Source organism: Pelodiscus sinensis, chromosome 1 (assembly GCF_052426305.1).
Source record: "Pelodiscus sinensis isolate ZL-2025 chromosome 1, ASM5242630v1, whole genome shotgun sequence".
Lineage (NCBI taxonomy): Eukaryota > Metazoa > Chordata > Testudines > Trionychidae > Pelodiscus > Pelodiscus sinensis.
Genome location: NC_143052.1, coordinates 15,218,835 through 15,244,831, shown reverse-complemented (window position 1 = coordinate 15,244,831; position 25,997 = coordinate 15,218,835). Strand labels below are relative to the sequence as shown.

Below are 25,997 nucleotides of genomic sequence, written 5' to 3'. Positions count from 1 at the left end.
TACAGAGAAAGATATTCTAGGTATTCAAATTCTGGATATAGCCATTCAGTCATGAGCCAGGCTGGACTCAACTATTCATTCCTCAACAACTCCCTCATACTAGTTCCCCGTTGCTTCCTTCAGTGGTTCACGTCATGCTTCTAACTTGATCTATCTCTATACTCTTTATATTGGGTGAAATCCTAACCCAAATGAAGTCAATGGGAATTTTGCCGTTGACTTCAGGTGGACCATGATTTCACCTATTATAACTCCGGCTGTCATATTACTTCACTGTTTAATACAGCTACATACTTATCCCATAAGGACAAATCAATAGGCATGGTCTTGTTGGCTACCTTAGTTTATACAGAATACAATCTATTGAGTAGGTTGCAACATGATATTTAAACTTATTTGAAATGACCATGAAAAATGGCTGTATAAAGTTACTAAACAGATGCCTTAGTAGGGCACTTGGTAAGAGAGCAGAAAACATTACTATATGATGTGGCTTGCAATGTTTTTCATGGTGGTGAAAACTACCACTCCAACAGCACATACTCTGAATAATCTTTGGCACTTATACAGCACTTTCAAGCTGAGGAACTGAAAGCACTTCACAAAAACTGAGGGACAGATCCTAATACCTTTATTGAATAAGGACCACTAACTTCAACAACTAACTAATTAATCCTAACTTGACTCCTATTAGGAATATATTACACCATTCCCACATTGCAGATAGGCAAATCAGAGCAGAAAGTGAGTTGAGGTCACATGGAAATCAGTGGCAGATGTGGGAATAGTACTAAAGTCTCATGACTTACGGACTTGTGCTTTATCCATCCTTCCTGAAAGGATTAGGAGACTTTCCTGCTACTAGCCTCTGGCTCTCTTTACAGTTAGAATGGAAAGGACTATAGTTTGTTTCCAACTAGTAATGTGTCCTTTACCTTATTCTGCAGTGCTGCTGTTGTAGAATGAAAAAATTACTCACCCTGTGCAGTAACAATGGTTGTTTGAGATGAGTGTCCCTGTGGGTGCGCCACTCAGGTCTTGTGTCCTTGCGCTGGTGATCAGAGATTTTTGCTTAGTAGTGCCTTCCCGCATTGCGCATGTGTCATTGCTGTCTTGCACTGTTTTTGTCTGTTGGCCGTGCACACGGCACGAGTCACCCTACATTCCTTTTCTACTGGAAATCCTATAATAAACTCCAAGTAGCAGGGAGGAAAGGAAGGCAGTGGAGCACCTCCAGGGACAACATCTCAAAGAATCATTGTCACTACACAGGGTAACTACTCCTTTGAGTGGTATCCCTGTGGGTGCTCCCCTCAGGTAATTAACGAACAGTACCTGCCACTTGCAGTGGTGAGTTTTGGAGTCAATTTTGAGAAGAGGCAAGGACTGCATCAGCTAAGGTGGTGGTTGGTATGGGTCCTTGCTGCAGAGTATAGTGCTGTGCCAAGGTGTGATATGAAGACCATGTCGCTACCCTACGGATGTCAATGACATGCACATTATGCAGGAAAGAAGTTGATGTGGCCATTGCATAAGTGGAATGTATGGAGATCCTCTTAATGTGGGTCCTTCCCCCGAAGATGGCAGGAAGTGTATATGCAGTTGGCAATCCACTTGGATATGCACTGCACGGAGAAGGATATTCCCTTGTGGGGACTGGACATAGCAAAGAAAATTCTATTTGATTTTCTGAATTCCTTGGTCCTATCAATGTAGAATGCCAGGGCCCGTCTAGCATCCAGAGTGTGTAACGTTGCCTTCCTGCTGGAACTGTGAAGTTTAGTGGGTAAATAAATGGGCGCGTTAACATGGAAATCCGATAGGACCTTCGGAAGGAATTTTGGATGAGGACTGAGGATGATTTTGTCCTTGGTAAAAACAGTGTATGGTGGGTCTGCGATCACCCACTCTCCGGGCAGAAGTTATCACTATTATAAAGGCCACTTTCATGACTAGATGTTGGGGAGAAGCAGTAGCTAGTGGTTCAAAAGGTGGTCTTGTCAGTGTGCCAAGCACAAGGTTTAAATCACAAGGTAGTATGGGAGGACATAAGTTTGGGCGCATCTTTCGTAAGCCTGCTAGGAAGCACTTGGTGATGGGATGTGCAAATAGCAATAAGTCATCTACTGGCTCTTGGAAAGGGATGATTGACGAGAAATGGATTCATATGCAGCTGATGGAGAGACCTGCATCACTGAAGTATATGAGGTATTCAAGCACGGTATGGGTACGTATCAGGGTAATATTTGATTGCAATTGGCAGTCATCGCATCTTTCCTGAAAATGTCTCCATTTATTTTGTAGGTGTACCTCATGGGGGTGTATCGGCTAGTCTAGAGGATATGCGTCACTCTCTCAGAATAGGTAAGTTCTTCAATTTGGAACCATGAAGAAGCCATGCGATGAGCTTGAAAACCCGCAGGTCCAGGTGAGGAGTTTTTCCTCAATGCTGAGTCAGCAAGTGAGGGTTGATGGAGAGGGGAATCGGTTGAGCGATTGATAAATGGTGAAGATAGGGAAGCCATGGTTGCCTTGGCCAATAGGGTGCTATCATGATTACTGTTGCTCATTCTGCGTGAATCTTGTTGATCACCCTAGAGAGCCAGGGAGCCAGCTGAAAAGCATACAAGAGGGGAGAGGTCCAGGGTATCTCCCTCTGATTGCTTGCCTTGGCCTGTCATTACCCTTGAAGGGTATGCACAATGGAAAGGTATGCCAGTGAGGAGGTTGTGTGGAGAGGTCCACCATTTCAGAGACTGCAGAACTTATAGTAGAAGTGTGAGATGTTTGGCGAGACTGTCGATTGGGAACATAAACTGATTCCTGCCATGTCTGTAGGCAGCACATGTGTAGTCTCGTAAGGGGTACCACAAAGGTGGTAACTGCCATGAGACCCAAGATCTGAAGGCATGTGCGAGCAGTTGTAAAGGGACTGTGGAGGATTCCATTGATGAGGTCACGTATTGTCTGAAAATGATGTACGGGAAGATAGGCTCTGGCTGTCATGGTATCCTGGGATGCCCCAATAAACTCTATTTACTGGGTATGCTCTAGAGTGGATTTTTAATGTTTATGAGTAGACCTAAATGAGAGAAAGTATCTCTGGTCATGTTTGTCATGATTTGCATTTGTTGACGTGAAATGCCTTTGATTAAACAATCATCGAGAAAGGGGAATCTGATGATGCCCTGCTTCCTGAGGAATGCAGTCACCACAGCAAGAGTTTTGGAAAATACCTGTGGTGCAGTGGAAAGTCTGAAGGGGAGGACTCGATACTGGTAGTGGTTATTGCCTACCATAAACCTGAGAAACCTCCCATATGCAGAATATATCGTTACATAAAAATATGCATTTTGAAGGTCAAGGGCTGAGAACCAGTCCCCCTTGTCCAGTGCAGGTATAATAGTTCCTAGATTCACCATCCTGAACATGTTGCTTGTAGAAGAGGCTTGTAAGAAGAGTCCCTGAAGAGGGATGGAAAGGGGAGCTGGGTAGGGGGCATAGAAGTAAGGGGATTGTGTAGCCCGTGTTGATCTCGAGGACCCATTGGTCCATAGTGATGAGGTCTCACTGGTGGTAAAAGGGCTTCAGGCAGTGGTGGAAAATATGTGTAATATGCACTGGATCCAGTGGTCACTCAGACCCTCGATCACACTTTCAAATTTGCTGTTTAGCGGTGGTTGTTTGATCGGTAGATGACTGGTTGTGTTGCACCTTTCTTCTGTTCAACCATTGTTTAGGTCTGTGCTCATATGGTCTCTGCTGTTGTCTCTCGTAAGAAGTATCCCACGGTCACTGATAGGAGATGTATCTGCATTTCTTGTTAGGTGGAGTACACATGCCTAAGATGAGGAGCATCGTACGGGACTCCTTCATTGAATGGAGTTTTAGCAGTGAAAAGTTGGTTCCTATCAAATGGGAGGTCTTCCACCTTCACCTGTAGCTCCCGCAGGACACCAGATGATTGTAGCCATGATGCGTGGCTCATGACTATTGCTGTCGCCATAGCCATGCCATGGCCACCATGTCCACTACATTCATGGACACCTGAAGCGCTGTCTGTGCTATTGATTGGTTCATTATAGATTGCAGCTGGGGCATCTTTTGCTCTGTAAGGTCATTTAGAAGTTCTTTCAGTCTAGTGTAGTTCATGTGATCGTAGTTTGCAAGAGCCATGTAATTCGATATGCAGAATTGTAGAGTGGCAGAGGAGTACACTTTTCTGCCAAAAATGTTCAACCACTTTTGCTACTTATCCTGAGGCATGGATTTATATTGTGTCTGTCTTGATCTGTGATGAACCAAGTCCACAACCAATGAAATGGGCTAGGGATGAGAAAAAAGAAAATCCATCCCTTGGCCAGGACAAAATATTTCCTGTCTGCTTTACATTTGGTGGGAGGAATGGAGGCTGGCATTTGCCATATTGCCTCTGGTGGATCCATAATAGCCTCCTCAATTGGAAGAGCTTTTTTAGAAGATGTGGCTGGTTGGAAGATTTTCAATAGTTTGTGCTGCTACTCTTGTACCTCCTGCAGTGCAATATCCTGAGACTAAGCAACCTGTTTGAATAGGTCCTGAAATTGCTTCAGGTCATCTGCAGGAGGAGAGGATAAAGAGGGGAAGACAGCCTCATCTGGAGATGAAAAGGACTGGGGAACCGGAGAATGACTGTGCAAGTCCAAATGAGGTAGGTTGTCACTGTCATCCACCAGCTCTGTTTGGGTGGTCACAGAGTGGTGAGCATGGAGGGCGGGATGGGGAAGACTGTGTGGTGGCGGCAAAAGCAGCGAGGAGTCCTGTGGCACGTTATAGACTAACTGAAGTGTAGGAGCATAAGCTTTCGTGGGCAAAGATCCACTTCGTCAGATGCATGTAGTGGAAATTTCCAGAGGCAGGTATAAATATGCAGGCCAGAATCTGGCTGGAGATGACGAGGTGGATCCAATCAAGGAGGATGAGGCCCACTTCTAGTAGCTGATCTGGAGGTGTGAATTCCAAGAGAGCAGAAGCTGCTTTTGTAGTTTGCAAGCCATTCACAGTCTTTGTTTAATCCAGAGTTGATTGTGTCAAACTTGAAGATGAACTGTAGCTCAGCAGTTTCTATTTGAAGTCTGGTCCTGAAGTTTTTTTGCTGCAGGATGGCTACCTTGAGATCTTCAATTGTGTGTCCAGGAAGATTGAAGTGTTCCCCTACAGGTTTTTGTATGTTGCCATTCCTAATATCAGATTTGTGTCCATTGATTCTTTTACGTAGGGACTGTCCAGTGGCGGCAGGAGATCTTGTTACTGTACGTGCTGGGGTCACCAGTACCGACTCATGAGAATGGTGACGGTGCAAGGAGTGAGAGCAACATTGGTTCCAGGGCTCCCAAGGAGGCCATTGGGATTGGAACTGCTGTGGTGAATGTGGCCAAGGGTGGTTAACCTTCAGGTACTGCGGCCAGTGCCTAGTGGAATGCCATGATGCTACTGAACCCGTTAGTGAGGAATGCTGGGAGGAGAATCTGCTCCCCTGACCAGTACCATACCTGGTGCCCAGAAATGACAGAGTAGGTGAAAAGGAAATATTTTCTGAAATGCGTCGGCACAGGCTGGACTGTAGAGTTATTGAAGAATGTGGAGGTGAAGGCATGCTCGGCACCGAAGTTAATGGTGCCAGCGGTTGAAGCATTCGGTGCCACATGTCAGTGGTCTTCTGGGAGCCTTCTTGGACTCCAGTGCTGAAGTGTGTTTGAGTTCCAGCTGATGACTGGAACTGGAATGTTGAGTCAGCGCTGTAGTATCCACCAGCACCGGAGATGGCGGCATGTAGTCTTTTGTCAGTGCCGATCAAGGAGCGGTGCTGGTGAGTGAGGAAGAGCTGGACTTCCTCTTTGGCTCTGATTCCGCTCTTTTTACAGGTGCTGTTCTCCATTTCTCTGTGGTGCTGGAGGTGCAGGGCACTGGTGAATGCAGGGCACAGGATATAGAAGGCAAAAACACTGCCAGAGAGGCCCAGAACCTATGGGAGTTCCTTGTGGGTGATGAATTGGCCCTCTTGCGCAAGGTTGGTAGTTTAGAGAGTTCGGTGGACTTAGACTCCAGCAGTAGAAGGGATTTCTCTCACAGGAGATTTTTGAGCTTCATTTCCTGGTCCTTCCTGGATCTGGCAGTCATGTTCTGGCTGTGTGGGCATTTCTGAGCCACATGGCCCTCACTGATACATTTTATGCAGGAGGTATGCCTGTCAGATATGAGCATTGAATCTCTGCAAGAATCACACTTCTTGAAACCAGGAGAGCCCAGCATAATTAGAAGAAAAAACTTTGGGGTCCAGAACTTGGTTGACAAGACAAGACAGGACAGGGACATTTTTGGTTTTTTGGGGGGGAAAACGAGCCAGAATTGTTAATGCTAACTATAAACTTACTAAACTACTGATGGTACTATAAATTAACTACTCTATCTTTTTATTTTCAGTCAGAAAAAGCACTGCTAAGACACTCCATCATATAAAAACATCGCAAGATTGCAACTGCACATGTGCAATGCAGGAAGGCACTGGTAGGCAAAAATCTCCAACTGCCGACACGAGGACACACTGTGACCTGAGTGGAGCACCCACAGAGACACCACTCGAAGGAGAAAAGGGAGTTACTCACCTTGTACAGTAACGAGTGTTCTTCGAGATGTGTGTCCCCGTGGGTGCTCCACTGTAGGTGAAGGGTCGCCCTGAGCCTCAGATCGGAGCTTTGTATAGCAGTTTCCCCTGTTGAGCCACGCATGCCCAGGAGGTGTCTCGAGCCCTTCCCGCCTCCTGAGGAGCGCGGCTCAACCCCCTCCCTTTCAGTTCCTCGTCTCCGCCTGAGTAATTTCGACTCCGAGCAGAGGGGAGGCAGGGAGGGTCGTGGAGCACCCACGGGGACACACATCTCGAAGAACACTTGTTACTGCACAAGGTGAGTAACTCCCTTTTCTTCTTCGAGTAGTGTCCCCGTGGGTGCTCCACTGTAGGTGATTACAAAGTAGTATCCAGTATATGGCTGGAGGGAGCCAGAGTCAATGTTTGGCAGTGGTGGAGAGCACTGCCGTGGCAACTGCTGAGTCATTCTTAAGTTGTGGAAGAATAGCGTAATGTTTAGCAAAGGTATGATCTGAAGACCATGTTGCTGCCCGGTAAATGTCTCTTAAGGGGACATTGCCCAGAAAGGCTGTAGAAGCAGCCGTGGCTTGAGTAGAATGCGCTCGTGGTGGGCGTAGCAGCAGTCTATTGCCCAGAGAGTGGCACTTAATTATGCATGTCGATATCCACTTTGAGATTCGTTGAGATGATATTGGTGTCCCTTTGGATCGTTCAGCAATGGAGATAAAAAGTCTTTCAGATTTACGAAATGGTTTTGTTCTTTCTAGGAAGAAGGCCAGAGCCCTCCGGATGTCCAGAGTGTGCAGGCTGGCATCTGTCTGCGAAGAATGCGGTTTTGGGAAAAAGGTAGGTAACACGATCGGTTCGTTGAGATGGAATTCTGTACAGACCTTTGGCAAAAACGTGGGGTGGGGTCTAAGTATGACCCTATCCTTTGTGAAAACTGTGTAAGGAGGCTCTGTCATTAATGCTCCGAGTTCGCTCACTCTCCTGACGGAGGTGATGGCTAAGAGGAAACAGACCTTCATAAAAAGGAAAGGAAGTGGTACTGTTGCCAGTGGCTCAAAGGGAGGTCTGGTGAGGCAGTTCAAAACAAGATTTAGGTCCCACAAAGGGGGTGGGGCCCTATGTGGTGGGTACACATTCTGGAGTCCCTTGAGGAATCTTTTTGTAATAGGATGGTTAAAAATGGAGAAGCCATCTACTGACGTATGAAATGCTGCTATTGCAGAGAGGTGTACTCTTAGGGAGGAGATTGACAGTCCTGATGCTTTAAGGTCCAGAATGTAGTCTAGGATGGTATCTAGTGGTGAGGCACGGGGCTTCACTTTGGCTCGCTGACACCAGTGACAGAAACGTGTCCATTTCTGTTGATAAGTTTTCTGAGTAGACTGTCTCATGCTGTGGAGGAGGACGTCTTTTACTCGCTGGGAGCAGCGATCTTCTACCTCCGAGAACCAAAGAGAAGCCATGCCTGAAGATGCAGGGTACTGAGTTGTGGATGCAATATCCTGCCGTCGTCCTGAGATAGTAGGTCTATCCGGTACGGTAGTGGGTAAGGAGGCTGGACCTCTAGCCTGTGAAGGTATGGGTACCAGGTTTGGCGAGACCATGATGGCACAATCAGGATGACTAGGGCTTTGTCTCTCAGGATCTTGCACAGGACTCTTGGGATGAGCGGTATGGGAGGGAAGGCGTAGTGTAGGGGGGCTGTCCATTTGATTAGGAAGGCATCCCCCAGAGAGTGTTTGCCAAGTCCCACACGTGAGCAGAATTGGGGACATTTGGTGTTCTGGGTAGAAGCAAAGAGATCAATGGCCATCCCGACTGGTGGAAAATTGAGTTCGTCACCTCCGAATGTAACTCCCATTCGTGGTCCGAGGTGAAGTTTCGGCTGAGGGAGTCCGCTTTGATATTGTTCACTCCGGGCAAGTAGGATGCTATAAGGGTGAATTGGTTGCAGATGCACGAGTTCCACAGGCGAATAGCCTCCGCGCATAAGGAGCGGGAGCGGGCTCCACCCTGTCTGTTTATGTAGAACCTCGTGCAGATGTTGTCCGTTAGGATGCGGACTGTGTGATTGGCGATGTCGGAGGCAAAGTGCGCACAGGCATTCCTTACTGCCCTCAGTTCGAGGAGATTGATATGTAAGAGTGTCTTGTTTTGGGACCACCTACCTTGAACTTCGTGACCGTCCATATGTGCCCCCCAGCCAAGAATTATCTCTAAAACCCAGCAGTCTGATGTTATGGATTCCCATTGAGGAAGGAATGGCCGCAAACGGTGAGTGAATAGATGGCCATGTTGAACGCGTGGTAGATCGTAAGAGAGGTGTTGCAGGTCCTCGACCAAATCTTCAAATTTGTTGTTTAGATGGTTGGGTAGTTGGTGGGCGGGCCTGGTTGGGGCGCCTTCTGGGACCTCATTGCCTTGGTCTAGTGTCTTCATAGAGCCTCTGTGGTCAATTGTATTGCCCATATCGGTATCGGTTGTATGAGTTATATGGGGTGTATCGTCCACGTTTATAGGGCGGCGTGTACATGCCCAACATGCGAAGTGTGGACTTAGAATTTTTGCTGTTATGGAGCATTTCGTCCGTAGTGCTGCAAATAGCTTTTGCTTGTCAAATGGCAAATCTTCCACTTTAGGCTGGAGTTCGCAGGGAACTCCTGACAACTGGAGCCAAGAAGCTCTATGCAGGACCACCTCTGTAGCTGTAATTCGGGCTGCGGTGTCAGCAACATCCATTGCGGTTTGGAGAGCGGTGCGGGCGTTCATATGGCCCTCATGAACTATTGCTTTCAAGATGGATCTTTTGGACTCAGGGAGATGTGGCACCAGTTCTCCCAGTTTCGAGTAACTGTCAAAGTCATGATTTGCTAAAAGAGCGGAGTAGTTCGATATTCTGAGTTGTAGGGTGGAAGACGAGTATACCTTCTTGCCAAAAGAGTCCAACTTTTTGTGGTCCTTGTCTGCGTTGCCCAACTTGTATTGTGGGAGCTTTGCACGTTGTTGTGCTGAGTCTACGACTAATGAATTAGGTTGTGGGCGTGTGAAGAGGAAGTCGTTGTCTTTTGATGGGACAAAGTACTTCCTGCCGATTCTCTTATTAGTTGGTTGAATGGATGCAGGTGTTTTCCAGAGGTCTTCCGAGGTCTCCATTATTGCCTCGTCTATAGGTAGGGCAATCTTGCTATGTAATGTAGGCTGGAGATTTTTTAGCAATTGGTACTGTTTCTTCTGGACCTCTTGCAGGGAGACATTCTGTCTTGTCGCTACCCTCTTGAATAGTTCCTGGAACTGTTTTAGATCATCAATTGGTACAGAATCTGATGGTACTATGGTGTCATCTGATTGTGTATCGGGAGCATCAGAATGTGTGACATTTATTGAATGAATGTCTGATTCATTTTCAAAGATTCGGTCCACCTCTTCATCCGAAAGAGTTGCTGGAGGTAGGGGCTGCGGCCGAGATGAGCTTCTCCGGGATGGAGTGGAGTGAGTTGGGGAGCGTCGTCCACATGGTTCCCAGTGTTTCCAGGGTCCCCATTGTGGTGGATTAGGTGGGGGTGCGTAAGACCAGTATGGGTGCCATGGGTTCTGTTGTGGTGGAGCCCTGTAATGGTGAAAGCGAGACTGCCTAGGTGATGCATGCCTTGAGGAATAAGACGTGTGGTGGTCATCCTCAGGAAGAGGAGCGTCTTGGCCGGATAAGAGTGATGTAGACCTGGGAGGGGATAGCCTTGATGGGGACCTCCCAGGTGAGTAAGATGTGGAAGGCAGGCACTGATAGTAAAGGCTGCTGTGTGAGCCAGTTTCCTGCTGAGGCTGATCCGTAGCAGTCTCATCTGGCTGCCTGTCTGGTTGTGCTGGCAGCGTTAGTGCAGTATCATGCTGCTTAGTTGGAGCTGGTGCTGGGCGCTTAGCAGGCTGTAATTTACTCTGCTGCGGTGCCGTGGCTTTAGTCGGCACCACAGCTTTAAGCTGTGCTGCGGCTTTTGGCGCCGCCGAAGCTTGAGGCAGCGTCGGGGCTGGAAGTGGTGCCGCGGTTTGAAGCGGCACCGCAGTTTGCTTCGGCACCGGCTTTTCTTGCCGTGCCGGCTGCTTGGAGCGCTCCCGGGGCCGCTCAGCTGTAGCGTGCCCCAGTGCCGGTGCGGAGTGGGAGGATCGCCCTGAAGCCTTCGTGGCAGGGGTCCTCCCGCTCTGGTGTGCCTCTCCTCCATGTTTTGGAGAGGAAGAGGCTGGTAGGGAGCGGGATGGTGAGGGTCTGCCCCTCGGCTCACTCACTGGAGGGTGGGGGGGCTCTTGTCGCGTTGCCGCCTGTTCCCCAGTGGGCCGTAAAGCCTTTTCAAATAAAATCATTCTTAGGCGGAGCTCTCGGTCCTTCCTGGCTCTCGCCGTGAGTGAATTGCAATGAGTGCAGCTGTGGGGAGAGTGAGATTCCCCCAAACAGCGAATGCACTTTGAATGCCCATCTGAAGCCGGCATAGGATCCCGTCATTGGTCGCATTTTTTAAAGCCCGAGGAGCCCGGACATGGCTGGTTCTCTCCTCTTTGAGCTTGGTCTATGTATTTATTTGGCTGTTACTGTTGTTGTCGTCTGTCTCCGTGTGTTGGTTTTTTTTTTTTTAAACTCTTTTCTTTCTCTCCTGTGTTGAACAGCTGTGAGAACACTGGTACCTCAGAGTCCCGGTTTGAAGTGGGTTCAAGCCCCCTGAGGGGGGGATTTAGGTAAGTGTACTCTTCTTGTTACTAGGTTGTTGTGTGGTTTTTTTTTTTTGTTTTTTTTTAGAAACAAGGAAAGCTAACTTGGAATAACAGGGGAAAAGAACTATGACTAAACTGGGGAGAGGAGAGTAGTCAGAGTCTGACAGGGAGCTCCTGTTTGCTCCGTCCGCTGACAAGGGCAGTTAAAAAGGAACTGAAAGGGAGGGGGTTGAGCCGCGCTCCTCAGGAGGCGGGAAGGGCTCGAGATGCCTCCTGGGCATGCGTGGCTCAACAGGGGGAACTGCTATACAAAGCTCCGATCTGAGGCTCAGGGTGACCCTTCACCTACAGTGGAGCACCCACAGGGACACTACTCGAAGAAGAAGTTGTAATTCCGGTGGTACATTATTATCAGACTTCATAAATGCATCACAGTCTCACAGGCACCTACCACTGAGAAATGTTGTGTCTCGCATGCATCCACTTTCACTTTTTGCACCATCTGTTTTGACTTCTGCCTAATCTCCAACAAGCTATTCGCTCCCTCTGTCGCTCACATAGAAGCAGCTGTAGTGCTCTATTTTACTGAGCATTAAGGGAGGGAGACTGAAGGCAAACGACCCAGTGTTGTGTAATCAAATTCAGAGAAAAGCACTATGTCACTTTTCATGAGATTATGAAGAAAGGGCATTTGGACTTGTCTTTGATGAAGCTATAAACATGGTACAGGTTGGACCTCACCCATCCCAAATGATGGAATTTGCTGGATACGGGGAGGTCCCCTGCCACTGGCCTCCCAGGATGCTCTCCCTCCCTGCAATTAGCTCCCCTCTGACCACAATGCCACTGGGCTCCAGCATGCAGGGCTTGGATTGGAGCTCCGCAGCTGCTGCCCCACTGCACAGGGCTCCCTGGGGCCAGAGCTTACCAGCTGCCTCACTTTTGCTGCTCACCAGTCCTGCTGCTGCTCTGCCCAGCCAGGACTCCTCGGGGCCAGAGCTCCACAGCCACGTGGCTCCATTTTCCCCCCTGCCCACCTGGGGTTCCTCAGCGATGGGGTTTGCACTCCTAGGTACCGGAGAAATCTGAACCAGCAACATTCGTGGTCCAGCAATATTGCTGGACTAGAAAATCCTGGATTTTGGAGGTTCAACCTGTACATAGTGTCACACTTTCATTGGCACACCTGGGGACCAAAACTGCTGAAAATCCATGCAAAATACGTCACAGGGTGCCTAGTAAAAGGGAAAGGCCACTACAGGCTGTGACCCTCCTTGTCTGCTGATTTGCCTGTGGACACCGATGGAGCTACAGAATGCAAGCTGAGTTTCATGTGACCTGGAGCAGAACAGGTGACATATCATTGTAGTATGCTCCTCTCTTGGGGCAGCATAAATTAGGCTGCAAAACTTTTGTTTTGGCCTTTGAACATACACTTTTTTGATATGCTAACTCAGTGGTCACCAACCAGTAGATCATGATCTACCAGTAGATCTTGGAGCCTCTGACAGGTGATCGTGACTGGTTTGGCCAAGCAGCTATCAAGGACAGCACTTCAGCTACCCCACCCCCCACTGCTGTGCATCTCCTGCCCTTTGCTTTGGAGCTACCCCTCCCCCCAGGAGCTTATTACAGTAGTGCCCATAGATATAAATTAAGATCAGTGCCCAGTGGTGCAAGGTGCTGTAGAAACATACAGGAAGCCTCCTCCCCCCCCCCGACAGCTTGCAGTCTAAGAAACACAGTTTTAGCTAGGCAGTGACCAAAAGCTTATGTCTGATGCAAAAGATAACATTTCTAACTGTAAGATGTTCCCATGCTGGGAATATCCACAGAATGGAGAGGGGAGGGCACAACAGAACTTGGAGGGAGTTTGCTGGCTGCTTTTGAGAGTGGTGCAGGGCCAAGGTAGGGGTGAGCCTGCCTTGGCCCCACTGTGCCACCACCCAGGAGCCACCTGAGGTAAGCAATGTCCAGATGGAGCCAGCATCCCAAACCCCTGCCCCAGTCATAAACCCCTTCCTGCACCCCAAGCCCCTGGGACCTAAATTTACAGAGCCCATACCCTGAACCCCCTCCTGTACCCCAACTCCCTGCCCCAGGCTCAGCTCAGAGCCCCTCTCACACTCCAAATCCCTTAGCTCAAGACCAGAGCCTGTGCACCAACCCTCTGCCCCTCCTTGGTGAAAGGGAGGGAGGATGGAGTGAGCAGGGGCGGGGCCTCGCAGAAGAGGCACGGCAAGGCTATTTGGGTTTGGGGTAGATCCTGGATTGCAGTTAAATTCAAAATGTGATCTCGTGCTCAAAAAGGTTGGAGACCACTGTGCTAACTGAACTCTCACATTAAGCAACATTGACTTCTCAGATTACGTGGTCAGTCCTCAGATGAGAGACTTCTCAGGGACTCCTCTATAAAGGTCATATAAAAGCATTAGTGCCTTGCAAAGGAATTACTGTGAGTTTCTCAGTGATTTGGTATGTGGGACTCTTCCTCCCAGCACAGTGATAAATTAATGCCCCAGCATGGGAACATCTTACAGTTAGAAATGTTATCTTTTGCATCAGACATAAGGTTTTGATCACTGCCTAGCTAAAACTGTTTGTTTCTTAGATTGCAACCTGTCTGAGACAAAGTCTGGGGGGGTAGGGGACCTTCATGTTTCTACAGCACCTTTCACCACTGGGCACTGATCTTAATTTGTGTCTATGGACACTACTGTAATAACCCTATATAATTAAAGTAATAGTGACCACTTTAAACACTTCTGAAGTTTCAACTAAAGATTTCATTCTTCCTGTCCTACTTGCTTCCTGACCTAATCTGTTCTTGTGTGCTGCTTTAAACTGTTGTATTTTTCCCCATTTCAGTGGCAAAGGGATACCAATTTAAGTTTATTAAACTTTTGTGGATGGAAATGTGCTATATAAATCCAAGATCAAATTTTATTTCCCTAGATAATCTCTTTATTTCTAAGCACCATTCATAGTATCTGGTAAAGAGCTACCAAAAATTCAATGACAACAAAAATCTTGCATCTCTATATATTATAACTACACAGCAAAATGCAAACTTGAATCAAACATCTTAAAATAGCAAATCCAGTTTTAAAACTCAGTGAGAAAGGAGCAGATTTAACAGTCTCTGGCAGAGAATTTCATAACCCAGGAGGCAAAATGTCAAAGCACATTGTCAAAATGATTGTGTTTTGTGTTTACATGAACAGAATGAATCAATCAAAAATGTCTTAGATTGCAATGACAAATGTTCAGATAGATGATACCAATGGGGGAATGGAACCAGGAAATTTCTCTCCTCTAAATGCTCATACTAAACTATACATATTTACTTTCTTCCTCCTTATAGTTTTTCTGTGGTTTGCATTATCACTCATTACATAGGCAACAAAGCTATCTAGGAATTTCATGGCTGTCACCATGACGCACACTAGCTATGATCAGAACTTCATAGCAACAGCAGAGCTAAATGTGGCTTCAAACACAGAACCTTACCAACTCATGTATGGGAGACCATAGCTGACCACTAGCAGTAGAGAGCTCATGATATACTGATGAACAGTTCTAATTCCCTCCAGCAGCTGATAATGTCAGAGAGAGAGAGAGAGAGAGAGAGAGATGCTGTGTATATACACACAGGTAAACACACACTAAACCATCACAGCATTATTTTACATGATGTATACATGTACCATGGGGCATCATTTCAGATAAGGAGAAGGGGGTCAACGTTGTGTGAGCTTATAGAATGTTATATGTAATTATATTCAATTATATTCTTTCTTGCAAAGTCGGGAAGGAGGGAGTGACAAACATAATGGAGCAAATAGATTTATGAAAGTCGGGAACATGTGTGTGTATGTAAACCAAGGTCAGAATCTGTGATTTCCAAAGGCTGCCATGGCATTTTCTGCCCCAGGACTGGAGCTGTCAGCAGGCAATCCAGCACTCCCAGCCATCAAGGAAGGAGGGAGGACCCTGGATCTGCCAGCCACCATGGACATAGGGGAGATCCTGGAGCTCCCAGCTGCCCAGGACACCAAGTCACTGAGGATAGCAAGGGAACTGTGCAACTGTTGCGGGCCTTGTCCAATGTCAGGGGTATTTTTAGGAAAAAAAAATCAGACAGGTCATGTGGGCTTCCATGAATTTTTGTTTATTCCCCTGAACTGTCTATGATTTTTTTTTTAAAAAAAAAAAATCTGTGACAAAATCTGAACCTTACCCACAGGAAATGATGTCCCTACATGTACCTCTGTCCACAGCACTGTGTGGCTTTCCCCTCCTCTAGTAATCGATACATAAGATTACTCCCCCCTCCCCAAACATTAATGAGCCTTGTAAAAAAGATTCTTACAAGGGGAAGAATGGTACAGATCTTCACAGGTAGTTAGCTGCCTTGTTCCACTGAGGTCAGTAGGAGTTAGGCATCTAAATCCCTTAAAGGATTTGGACCACAGAACCCCCTCTGTCAAATGGGGACACAAATACATCCCTACTAAGGATGTTAAGAGGTGGGTAATACACTATATTTTTATTGACTATATGATTAGTCGAGAAGGGAAGGCTCCCTCAATCCTGGCTCATGTTGGTCCAGGAGCAACCCCCCACTGTGGCTTTGCAGTTTAAATATAGTAAGAGCTGGGAGTGCAGGCACAGCGGGGGTAGGTCCTGGACATGGCATGAGCCAGGACCGAGCTGGGATTGCTCAATCCTGGCCCACACTGGGTTCAGCAGCCCCTGTCCGCAGGGGATCCCAGAAGGGAGCTGGAACTCCCTGCAGACAGGGGCTGCTGCCGGAGCAGCCTTTTCCTGTGGACAGCTCAGGCTGCCATGGACAGGGGCTGCTTCGCAGCAGCAGCCTCTGCCCGTGGTAAGCCTGGGCCTGCCATGGGCAGAGGCTGCTTCGGGGCATCCTCCTGCCCCTGCCTGAACTTCTGCCTCTCACAGAGACAGCAGCATGGGGGGGAGAGCAGGCAGCACCATGGAGATACCCCAGCAGGTGGAGGGGACCAGCTTTTAAGCCAGCTCCCCGCAGCACCAGCTCCTGTTTCCTCCCTCCCCTTGCTGCCTTTGATAGAGGCCCTAAAAATACCGAAAATTGACACAACTTCAGGACTTCAGACAGGTGGCCATGTTAGTCCGTTTCACCAAAAACAACAAGGAGTCTGGTCACACTTTAAAGACTAATACATTTATTAGAGTGAGCTACAACTCACTTCTTCCGGGGGAGGAGGGAAGAGGGGGAGAGAAAGAAAGAAAAGGGAGTGTTGTACAACAAAAAGGCACTAGTTACTCTCTTTGCTGCTCTCCAAACAAACTCCATAATAGCAGGATGTTGTCAGGACTTTGCTTCAAGAAAATTATTTTATCCATTTCCCTAAGTTAGGGAGCTTTTTCCAAATGCACTGCACCAATTTATCCCAAGATGCATGTCAAAGATCCTGTACAAAGTTATGTACTAATGATGCATTTATCAAGTAGGAAGCCTTCATCCTTCTTAAACCTCCACTGACTTCAATGAGTATAACATCAAGCACCATCTCCAGCTTTAACCAGTGACAACATGGGCATGGGAAGGCTATTCCAAAGACATTGGATGGGGTTATACTTTGGCTAGCCAGGTTTTTATGACCAGAACTCAAACCTCAGCTTCAGTTATACTGCTTCTTTGAACTCCTATAGAGGCCTTAAAATTCCACCTCTGCACCAGCTGATTTCAGGGAATGAATGATTTACATGGAATGACACTGGTTTCCTGAAAAATGACTTTCCTTTCCTGCAGAAACTGAAATAATCACAGCACCTGCCATTTCAGGATGTTAGAATTCTATACAAAAAAGGGTATCAACAATTTATACCTGGAGAGAAAATGAAGTACTTAATGGATAAATAAAAATAATACATATTTCATAAACAGAGCACTTTTCATCCATAGATCTAAAAGTATTTTACAAAAGTAATTAGTATCATAACCTCCATTTTACAGATTGGGAAACTGAGGGTACAGCTAGATTACATCTGCTTGTCAGAAAAAGCTAAGCAAAATGCGCAGCTTTTTTCAATACTTTTGTTGGAAGAGGCTTTTCCCACATTTGTCCTCTCTACACTGGGCCAAATATTGGAAAAAAAGCTCTTTTGAAAGCCCGTTCTTCCCCATAGAACAAGGAATACAGGGGCTTCTGAAAGAGCGCGTTTGCTCTTCCGCAAAAAAAAGTGGAAGAGCAAACAAGTTCCCTGGTCACAGCTGAGTTTTTTCAGGATATCCCAAAAAACCTCCACAGACTAGCCGTATCCTGAGGCACCAAAGATTTGCTCAGGGGCACACATGCCTGAGTAGGAGTTTTGTCTTAGTAAGGAGTGAATAAAGAGTGCAGGATTTAGCCCATTTTCTTCCCAGACTGATGGATAAATAGTCTTTAATACAGAATGAATGTGCCCATGTGGTATAATGAGTGCATATTTTATGGATGCATAATCATCACTAGAATTTTTTTTCATTTTTCTATAAGACACTCCGTTAAAAAAACTTTAATAGGACTAAATACCATTTTGGAAAAAAATCAGAATACTGTACCTGTTTTTTAATTTTCCAGTGAAAATGGCCAAACCACAAAACTAAAACAAGAATTCCTGCAGCAGTTATAAAAATAGTTTCCGTAAGCAGAGATAACCATAACACTACAAAAGAAAGGCAATCCAGTGCTTCAAACAGGAATCTGAACTGCCTTAAAAAGTTTTGAGAAGGTCCCTCTTTAGGGCCCTGAATCCTCCCCTACAAAAATGAATGGAATGAATCCCACTTACTTCAAAGGGTTTGGATCAGGCTCTAAATGAATTAAAGGTAAAATGTAATCTTGTCTCTCAGTACAGATATAAAAAACTATTGTATTTGATGATCGGGCTTTATATGTTTGGCCTCCTGCCTAATGGGATCTTTTTCCCCATTATGTTTTACAGATGGCCTCTTGATAATGTAATTAAAATGAAAACTGCAAGTCAGCATTACATTGATTTGAATTCACTGAAGGAAATTTCTACAAAACAGCCCTTGAATATGTCAACTACACAGAGTCTGGAGCTTGGAACGGGGAGCAACATGCTTGGAAAATTGAGTTTGAGGCTATTGCCATGTCACACGTATTGACTACTAATTTTTATAATCCTTAGAACCAGATTTGACCACCTTTACTCATGCAGTGTAGTACCATGCTCCAATGTATTCTCTAATCTTTTCGATTCAGGTGTGGATTTTTTAAATCCACACGTGGAATAATTCTTTTTATGTGCACCATGAGTAAATTCAGGGAAAGACACAAATTTTAAACTAAAGATTAAAACTTCAGCAAATGCCAACTCCAGCGTGTATTTTCATTATGTACAGGATGTTGCTTCATTTTAAATCTTTCTAGGCTTTTATGAAAGTCCTCGTCTCTCTAAATCAATGCAACTATTTAACCACAGTAATAATTAGTACACCTCAGTGCACTGCCTAAAAGCATTCTACTCTATCAGAATGGAATCACGTACTGTGCTCCATATGGACTTAATATTTATGATGCATCTTCTAGTAAAGCTACTTTACCCCAAATGCTAGTTGTTTTCTTGATTTCATGGCTGGCACTGTACAATTTAAAATTACCAGGTACATATAGAACCAGAGCTAAATGCAAGAGACTAATTCAGCTACTACATGAACAATAAGAAACCAGCAATGAAACTTCTGGGCAAAGCAAGGCATGAAAGAATGAAATAGTTGTTCAAATCCATCAAAATGAGATGAAAATTGCTGCGCCTCTAAATAGCAATCTGCCTGCTGTTGAAGAGAAAGAGCTCGTTCCTGCTGTCAGGGAGGTAGGAATGTTATATGTGGCTACTGGCAGTTATACAATGCTCTCTGCCTTGTGACTCATCTATATCACATGCCTGACTAGTGCTGTGGCTAATTTTTACAAGTTATGCAGCCCTGGCACATGCACCCACATAGTCGGGTGTGGCATGGAGCTCAGAATTTAGAAAGTTTAGCTTCCTGAAAAGTAGCCTCTGGAAGTTCCTTTGTTCTTCAGCACCACAGTACAACAGCTACATCTGGAGATTTTAAAATTTTCTTTGCCTTCTAAATCTTTATGTAGCTTTTTGTTGATAATAAGAGGAGTTGATGTATGTATGCATTTGTCTTGCCAGTGCAAGTAAGGAGAATGCCATGCTTCCTAAGGAAAACCATACCAGACTTGGTTAGAAACATTCAGTTAGTTCATATCCTACACTTCAAACCTAAGCCTTACAATCACAGGCAAGGAATTATCTGGACATGTCTAAACATCACTTTGGGAATCACTCTGCTGGCTCATTTTAACAAAACATCTGCCTATCCATTCTTGATCACTTACTGGATTTGAATCTTTTCTGTTCTGCTTACTTCCTCTCATCCACTAGATCAGAAAGGAAGAGAAATAGCTTCCTATCAAATACTTGAATCAATGTAATCATTTTTCTTTCAAAGACAAAAATATCTTCCACATCCCACGGACAGGGGCTGCTGCCACTTTCTGCTGCTACCTCTGTATCAGAGGCAGCACTGTGGAGTGGCAGGAAGCTGGTCTGCACGGGGAGCTTGCGGACCGGCTCCCACCTGGCACCCCGTGCTGCAGCCTCGGATAGTTAGTTTTGTGAAAACAACAAGCTGCTGAGTGCCTGGTACATCTACACTTGGAAGCAGTGTGTTGAGATATTGTGTAACGCTGACAGGCAGAAACAAAACTGAGACCCCTGGAGCTTAGTTCATGAACCTCTAAAGCAGGGACTGACCCAGAGAAAAATCAGTCAGGGTTGCACACAAGTCAGAAGCAAAAAAACCAAAAACAAATCCTCACTGACGTGGTCCCGACTGAGAAGGAGAAAGACGCTCCCCCCATTTCCCTTGCACACCAGAGATTAGTGGAGCCCAGCAATGTGGATCCTGTACTGGCACTCCAGCTCCCTGCTGCTTTCCTATGGGCCCAGAACACAAAAAAAAATCTACTTTCTGCCTCCTCCCAGCCTGCTGAGCCTTTTCCCACACAGTGAAAGGCTCTAGCATGGAGAAGGCAGCAGAGAAGAGCTCCAGGAGCGGGGAGGCCGTGGCTGAAAGGATCTGGCAGCTCCATGTTCCATACTGCCAGTGTCTTTCACTGTGCGGGTAGCAGTGTTCCTTGAAAGCTGTGTGCTCAGAAGAGATTCAGGTGCCACCCAGATGATAAGCAGATAGGGTTGCCAGATGGTTTAACCAAAAATACCAAAACTCTCCTCCCTCCCCCCCCCCCCCGTCAAAAAAAAAACTGGAAAAAAAATTCTGTTGAGGTAAAAAAAAAAGGGGGGGGACCAAAGTTGTTGAGAAAAAAAAAAAGGACACTGACAGCAGTTATTAAGCAAAAAACCCAGCATGGCCCCTTTAAGAAGAGGCTTTTTGGCCGGTGGCCATCTTGTTTTTCTGCTCTAGACACAAGACAGCTCCCCCTGAGGAACCAGGTAGGCAGGGGGTTGGGGAGACCTGGCAGAAGAAGTCCAGGGGAGGGGCCCAGGGGATGGGCCCAGTTGCTGAGTGTGTCATAGGGTTACCAGGTGTCCGATATTTTTGCCTCTTAGCAGGGAAAACAAATCAGAAAATACTGGACATTTTAGGTATCTGGTATTTTCTGATTTTTTTTTACCAGACAGGAGGCAAAAATACCGGACTGTCCGCGTCAACACTGGACACCTGGCAACCCTATAAGCAGATCATCCATAGCTAGATTTTTGTGTCTACTGGTAGTGCAAATTCACACACGCTCTGATGCACATAAAATGTATTTTGCATATGGATGGAAAAAATCTTCTCTCGTAAGAAAAAGATTAGAGGGAACACTGGGGAATGGCTACTACAGAGTGCCTGTATGCTATATGCCACCTTAAGTATTAACACAAACTGCACAGCTTCTGCTTAAGCTGCTTGTCTGGAAAACTGTATATTTTACAGTTCAAGCACCCAACCTGCTGTATAGACTGTCACTGAAATAGCATCATGAACTACTGAGAACATAGACATTAAGGCCATGTCTACCCATACGATGCAGCTGTGGCACAGCTGCAGTGTATCTGATGAAGGTACTCTGTGCTGACGAAAGAGAGCTCTCCTGTCAACATAAAAAAAAACCACCTTGGAAAGTGACATAAGCTTTACTAGCAGGAGAACCTGGCCCACCAACATAGTGCTGTGCACTCTAGCACTTATGCTTATGGAATTTATGCCGCTTGGGGTGGACGGTAGAATAGTCACACCCCTGAGTAAGATAAATTTTGCCAGCTAGTCGGTAAGGGAGACGTAGACTTAGTTCTGGGTAATGAGAAACATGCATATGAATGAAACTCTAGAAGGCATCCCATCCTATATGTCTATGTGTTGGTTTAATTAGCATCCTGATGTGATATCTGTGTGGCATTTGTACCAGTGTTTTGTAATATAGCATCTATTTGCTATACTTCTTAGGGAAACAGGCAAGTAAGGCCTTTGCCTTAACTCTGTTGTTTTCTCTGAGGCTGAATATTTTAATTTATATGTCACTTTCAAATATAGTATATGCTTCGCTGCATTCAGAGTGCATTCATGCACTGGTTATTAAAAAAAGAAATTCAATGCTTAACTATTGTTTAGTGCTTCAGTTTCTATCTTTTACTTACTTAATATTCAGAAGGCCTAATGTGTTCTTAGGAACACAACTTTGAAATAAATAATAAATAATAATAATTATAATAATAATAATTCTATAGACTTTCATGCAGATATGTAAGTATCTGGTTCAGCTGGTTTCCAGAACTTTTACAAGATTGCCACAACCCCCTTCATGTGTCTAAGTGTAGCCCCATGAACAGCACAGCTAGAACTTGGGTTCATCAATTAATATTGATATTCTTAGCTTTTAAACTCATTTGGGCACAGGTGACATCTTTACATATTTTTGCCTGATATTTAGCACAATGAAACCCCAAATCATCTGGCTCTTGCTGAACTATAAATATTAATTCAACAACTATAATAATTAATTTCAATTAGAATATCTCACAAATCAAGAATGTCTCATGCCTGTGAGTTGAAGTTACCTTTTGTGCTGTTAATCAGCCAGATCCAGCACAGTTTAGCATAGGAAGGGACATGAGGGAGTTTTTATTCTGGGGAAAGCAATAGCAATTGTTTTGTTCTTGGCTGTTTGAACTTTATCCCCAAAAGAAGAACTTTCACTTTGGCCAGCAAGTCAATGCCTCAAGTCACCCTACTAACTTATGGAAGACCACTCCAGTGGTGAAACTGAGGCATCAACTGACTCTGGATATGACAACCCACCTCTAGGAGATCAACACAACTCTTTAAGAGAAGACCACAAAACACTGCACGTTGCACGTAAAGTGAGGTCACTGTCCTTAAAAACAAACAGTTATTGAAGGTCCAAATTCTCAGAACCAACCTCTCCAAGTCACACATTTTTTTTAAGCATATAGGGCCCCACGCTTAAAAGCAACACTAAGGTCATGTCTACACTAGGAAATTATTTTGAATTTACTAAATGAGACTTATGGGCTCTTGGGCCCTAGCATATGGCTGGCAGAGCTCTTTTACTTTCTTCCACACCTGTTCCTGTGTGCAGTTGTGCCCCTTATTGTTCAGGTTCTTGGCCATCCGGCCATAGATGTCCGCGTTCCTGCATCTGTTGCAGAAATCCTGGAGGTTTGCCTCCTCTCTCCAAACCTCAATGAAGGTGCACACCAGACCAGGAAGGTGCACACCTCTTTTGGGCCTCGGCAGGCTCCTGGAAATTCTCTGACGGCTCCCTGGGAGCAATGAAGGGCTGGATGGGAGCAGCAGACTGGCTCATTTTGCCAAAATCCGAGGCAGTGGCAGCTGCTGGGTGGCTCACAGCTGTCAGGGCCTCCTGGCTGCCACAAGCCCTTTCCCCTGAGGCTGCAGCTTTAAGGGCTCCAGGAGAAGGGGGGACTATAGAGTTTGCTGAGTGTAGACAGAGAGGCCAGCAGGATAATGTGGGAAGGCCTGTAGGCCCCTTATTTTGAAATACAGGCAGTCCCCGACTTACGTCGGATCCGCACTTACGAACGGGGCTTTCTCGCCCCGGAGGTCGAGGTGGCGGATTGCTACCTGCGAGCTCCGGGGCGAGAAAGTCCCGTTCGTAAGCTGCTCCCGGTGCCCCTGGTCTGCTGGGGACCTTCCCCAGCAGACCACAGGCACCGGGACTGAAGCTGCAGCCACGGCGGGGTCCCTCGCCTCTGAGGCTTTGCCAGAGCAAAGCCTCAGAGGCGCGGCACCCCGCTGCCGCTGAGGCTCTGCTCCCTGTGTCCCTGGTCTGCTGGGGGGAGGGAGGGCGCAGCTAGTGTGCCTCCCCCCCCCAGCAGACCAGGCTTTTGTTGTGGACCCTGGGGCAGAGCAGCTGGGGCGCTGCCGATTGGTCCTGCAGTGCCGCTCTGGGCACTACTGGACCAACCCCTGCCCCAGGTCCTGATTCAGCCGCTGCTGGTCAGTTTCAGCAGTGGATGAATCAGGACGCCTGGGGCAGAGCAGCTGGGGTGCTGCTGGGTTGCTCCAGTAGCGCCAAGGAGCGAGGAGCGGTGCTACTGGAGCAACCCAGCAGCACCCCAGATGCTCTGCCCCAGGCGTCCCCAAGTCAGCCACTGCTGAAACTGACCAGCGCTGACTACAGGAAGCCCGAGGCAGAGTTGCTCTGCCCCAGGCTTCCTAGAATCAGCCGCTGATCAGTTTCAGCAGCAGCTGACTTGGGGACGCTTGGGGTTCTTAAGTTGAATCTGTATGTAAGTCAGAACTGGCGGTCAGTTTCAGCAGCGGCTGAATCTGGACGCCAGTTCCGACTTACATACAGATTCAACTTAAGAACAAACCTACAGTCCCTATCTTGTACGTAACCCGGGGACTGCCTGTAACTGCAGCCATCCTGTCTACACAGCCCCTATTTCAAAACAGCTATTTCAGAAATGGCATTATTCCTCATAGGGTTGCCAGGTGTCCAGTATTGACCCGGACTGTCCAGTATTTTCACCTCCTGTCCGGTAAAAAAAATTCAGAAAATACCGGACACCTAAAATGTCCAGCATTTTCTGATTTGTTTTCCCTGACAGGAGGAAAAATACTGGACACCTGGCAACCCTACGACACACTCAGCAATTGGGCCCAGGCCCACCCCCAGCCCCACAAACGCCTGCTTACCTGGTTCTGCAGGGAAGCTGCATTTTGGCTCGATCATGAAAACAAAATGGCTGCCAGCAAAAAGCCTAAAGACCAAAGGGAAGCAATGCCGTCTTAACGCTCAACTTCTCCCCTGTTCCTATCCCTATTCTGACTCTGCAGGCACTCTGAAAGGGGCCATGCTGTTTTAATTCCAAGTTTTGTTTTGGGCTCAATAACTTTGGTCTCCCCGCTTCCCCCCCCCCAGAATTTTTTCCCTGGTGTTTTTTTGGGGGGTAGAAGGGGGAAGGCCTGTTTGGTATTTTTGGTTAAACTATCTGGCAACCCTAATTCCTCATTGAATGAAGTTTACCAACGCCTAAATAAGCCGCCCATTTTATTGAAATAATTTTGAAATAATTTCAAAATAACGCAATTGTTGTGCAGATCCTGGCATAGTTATTCCGAAATAAGGTTGCAGTGTGTACATACCCTTACTGTCCCTCACTACTTGTTAAAGAAATACATGAATATTCAAATTAGATTAATCTTAGATCTACTCTCTAGTATGAATGAGAAATATCAGAGTGTACAATACAGATAATTAAAAAGTCAATATATTATTTTTGAATAGTAACCACATCAGTGTATCTAAAATACAGTATTTATCCCCATGCATAGAAGAGAAAATAACTTCTAAATCTTAGAAAACATGGTACAGCTACTGTTAGTCAATGACCCCTTTTCAGTCACAACAAACCAGAAAGCCTATGATTAATCTCAAACAAAGCTTATCTTCAAACCAAGACATCGAGTTCAACCAAACATTTACTTCCGGACATATTTCAGTTTCCCCAGTCCTCTCCAGTATACTCTGGAGAAGTGGTGAGCTCAGCAAACAAATGAAACAAACACCCTTCAGCATTTTGTTTTTGTCTTCATTCTCAGTAGTCAACTAGTTTCTCAGATCTTAATGTTGCTACATGATGTGGCCATTAGGAATGGAGCAGTGGGTATCTTAGTTTGAAAGTGCATCATTTTAATTCACAAAGGAAACACAAAATTACAACAATTCTGGTAAAAATCAATCCCACATGCTTTATGGTACTTTTCTACACACATCTCCATTATGCATTACTAGAAAATTTACTGAGTGTTGCTTGTGTTCTTAACTAAATTATTTTTCATTTTTCTTCATTTAAATCATTGCTCCTGGGTGGGGCAAGGGATAAGAGATTCAACATGCAGGCTTCCCTAGACAGAGGACCCCTTCTTCTCTCACCATAGCCCATGGCTGCTGCAGCTCCAGCAGGCACAGTGTGGGAAGAGCACGTCCCCAACTGCAGCAAGTCCAGGGTTCGTCCGTCCTATGTTTTCCCCAGCCAGTTTGAGGGATGGAGTAGACTGTGCACTTTCCTCTCACTCCCTGAACAGCCAGCAGTGTTATAA

The 25,997-nt window shown here is 46.1% G+C and overlaps 2 protein-coding genes across 3 annotated transcripts in view; one reads left to right on the top strand and one right to left on the bottom strand.

Annotated features, from left to right (window-relative positions):
* The window catches only part of CAMK1D (calcium/calmodulin dependent protein kinase ID), a 409,667-nt gene that overhangs the window by 136,603 nt on the left and 247,067 nt on the right, over positions 1–25,997 (bottom strand). The gene's annotated exons all lie outside the window — the stretch shown is intronic.
* Positions 6,468–18,703, top strand: LOC149525540 (uncharacterized). The gene is made up of 4 exons (XM_089778334.1): positions 6,468–6,546; positions 7,393–7,471; positions 11,288–11,356; positions 18,308–18,703. The coding sequence occupies exons 1-4, from the start codon at positions 6,531–6,533 to the stop codon at positions 18,492–18,494; spliced, it is 351 nt and encodes a 116-aa protein (XP_089634460.1). The 5' UTR covers positions 6,468–6,530; the 3' UTR covers positions 18,495–18,703.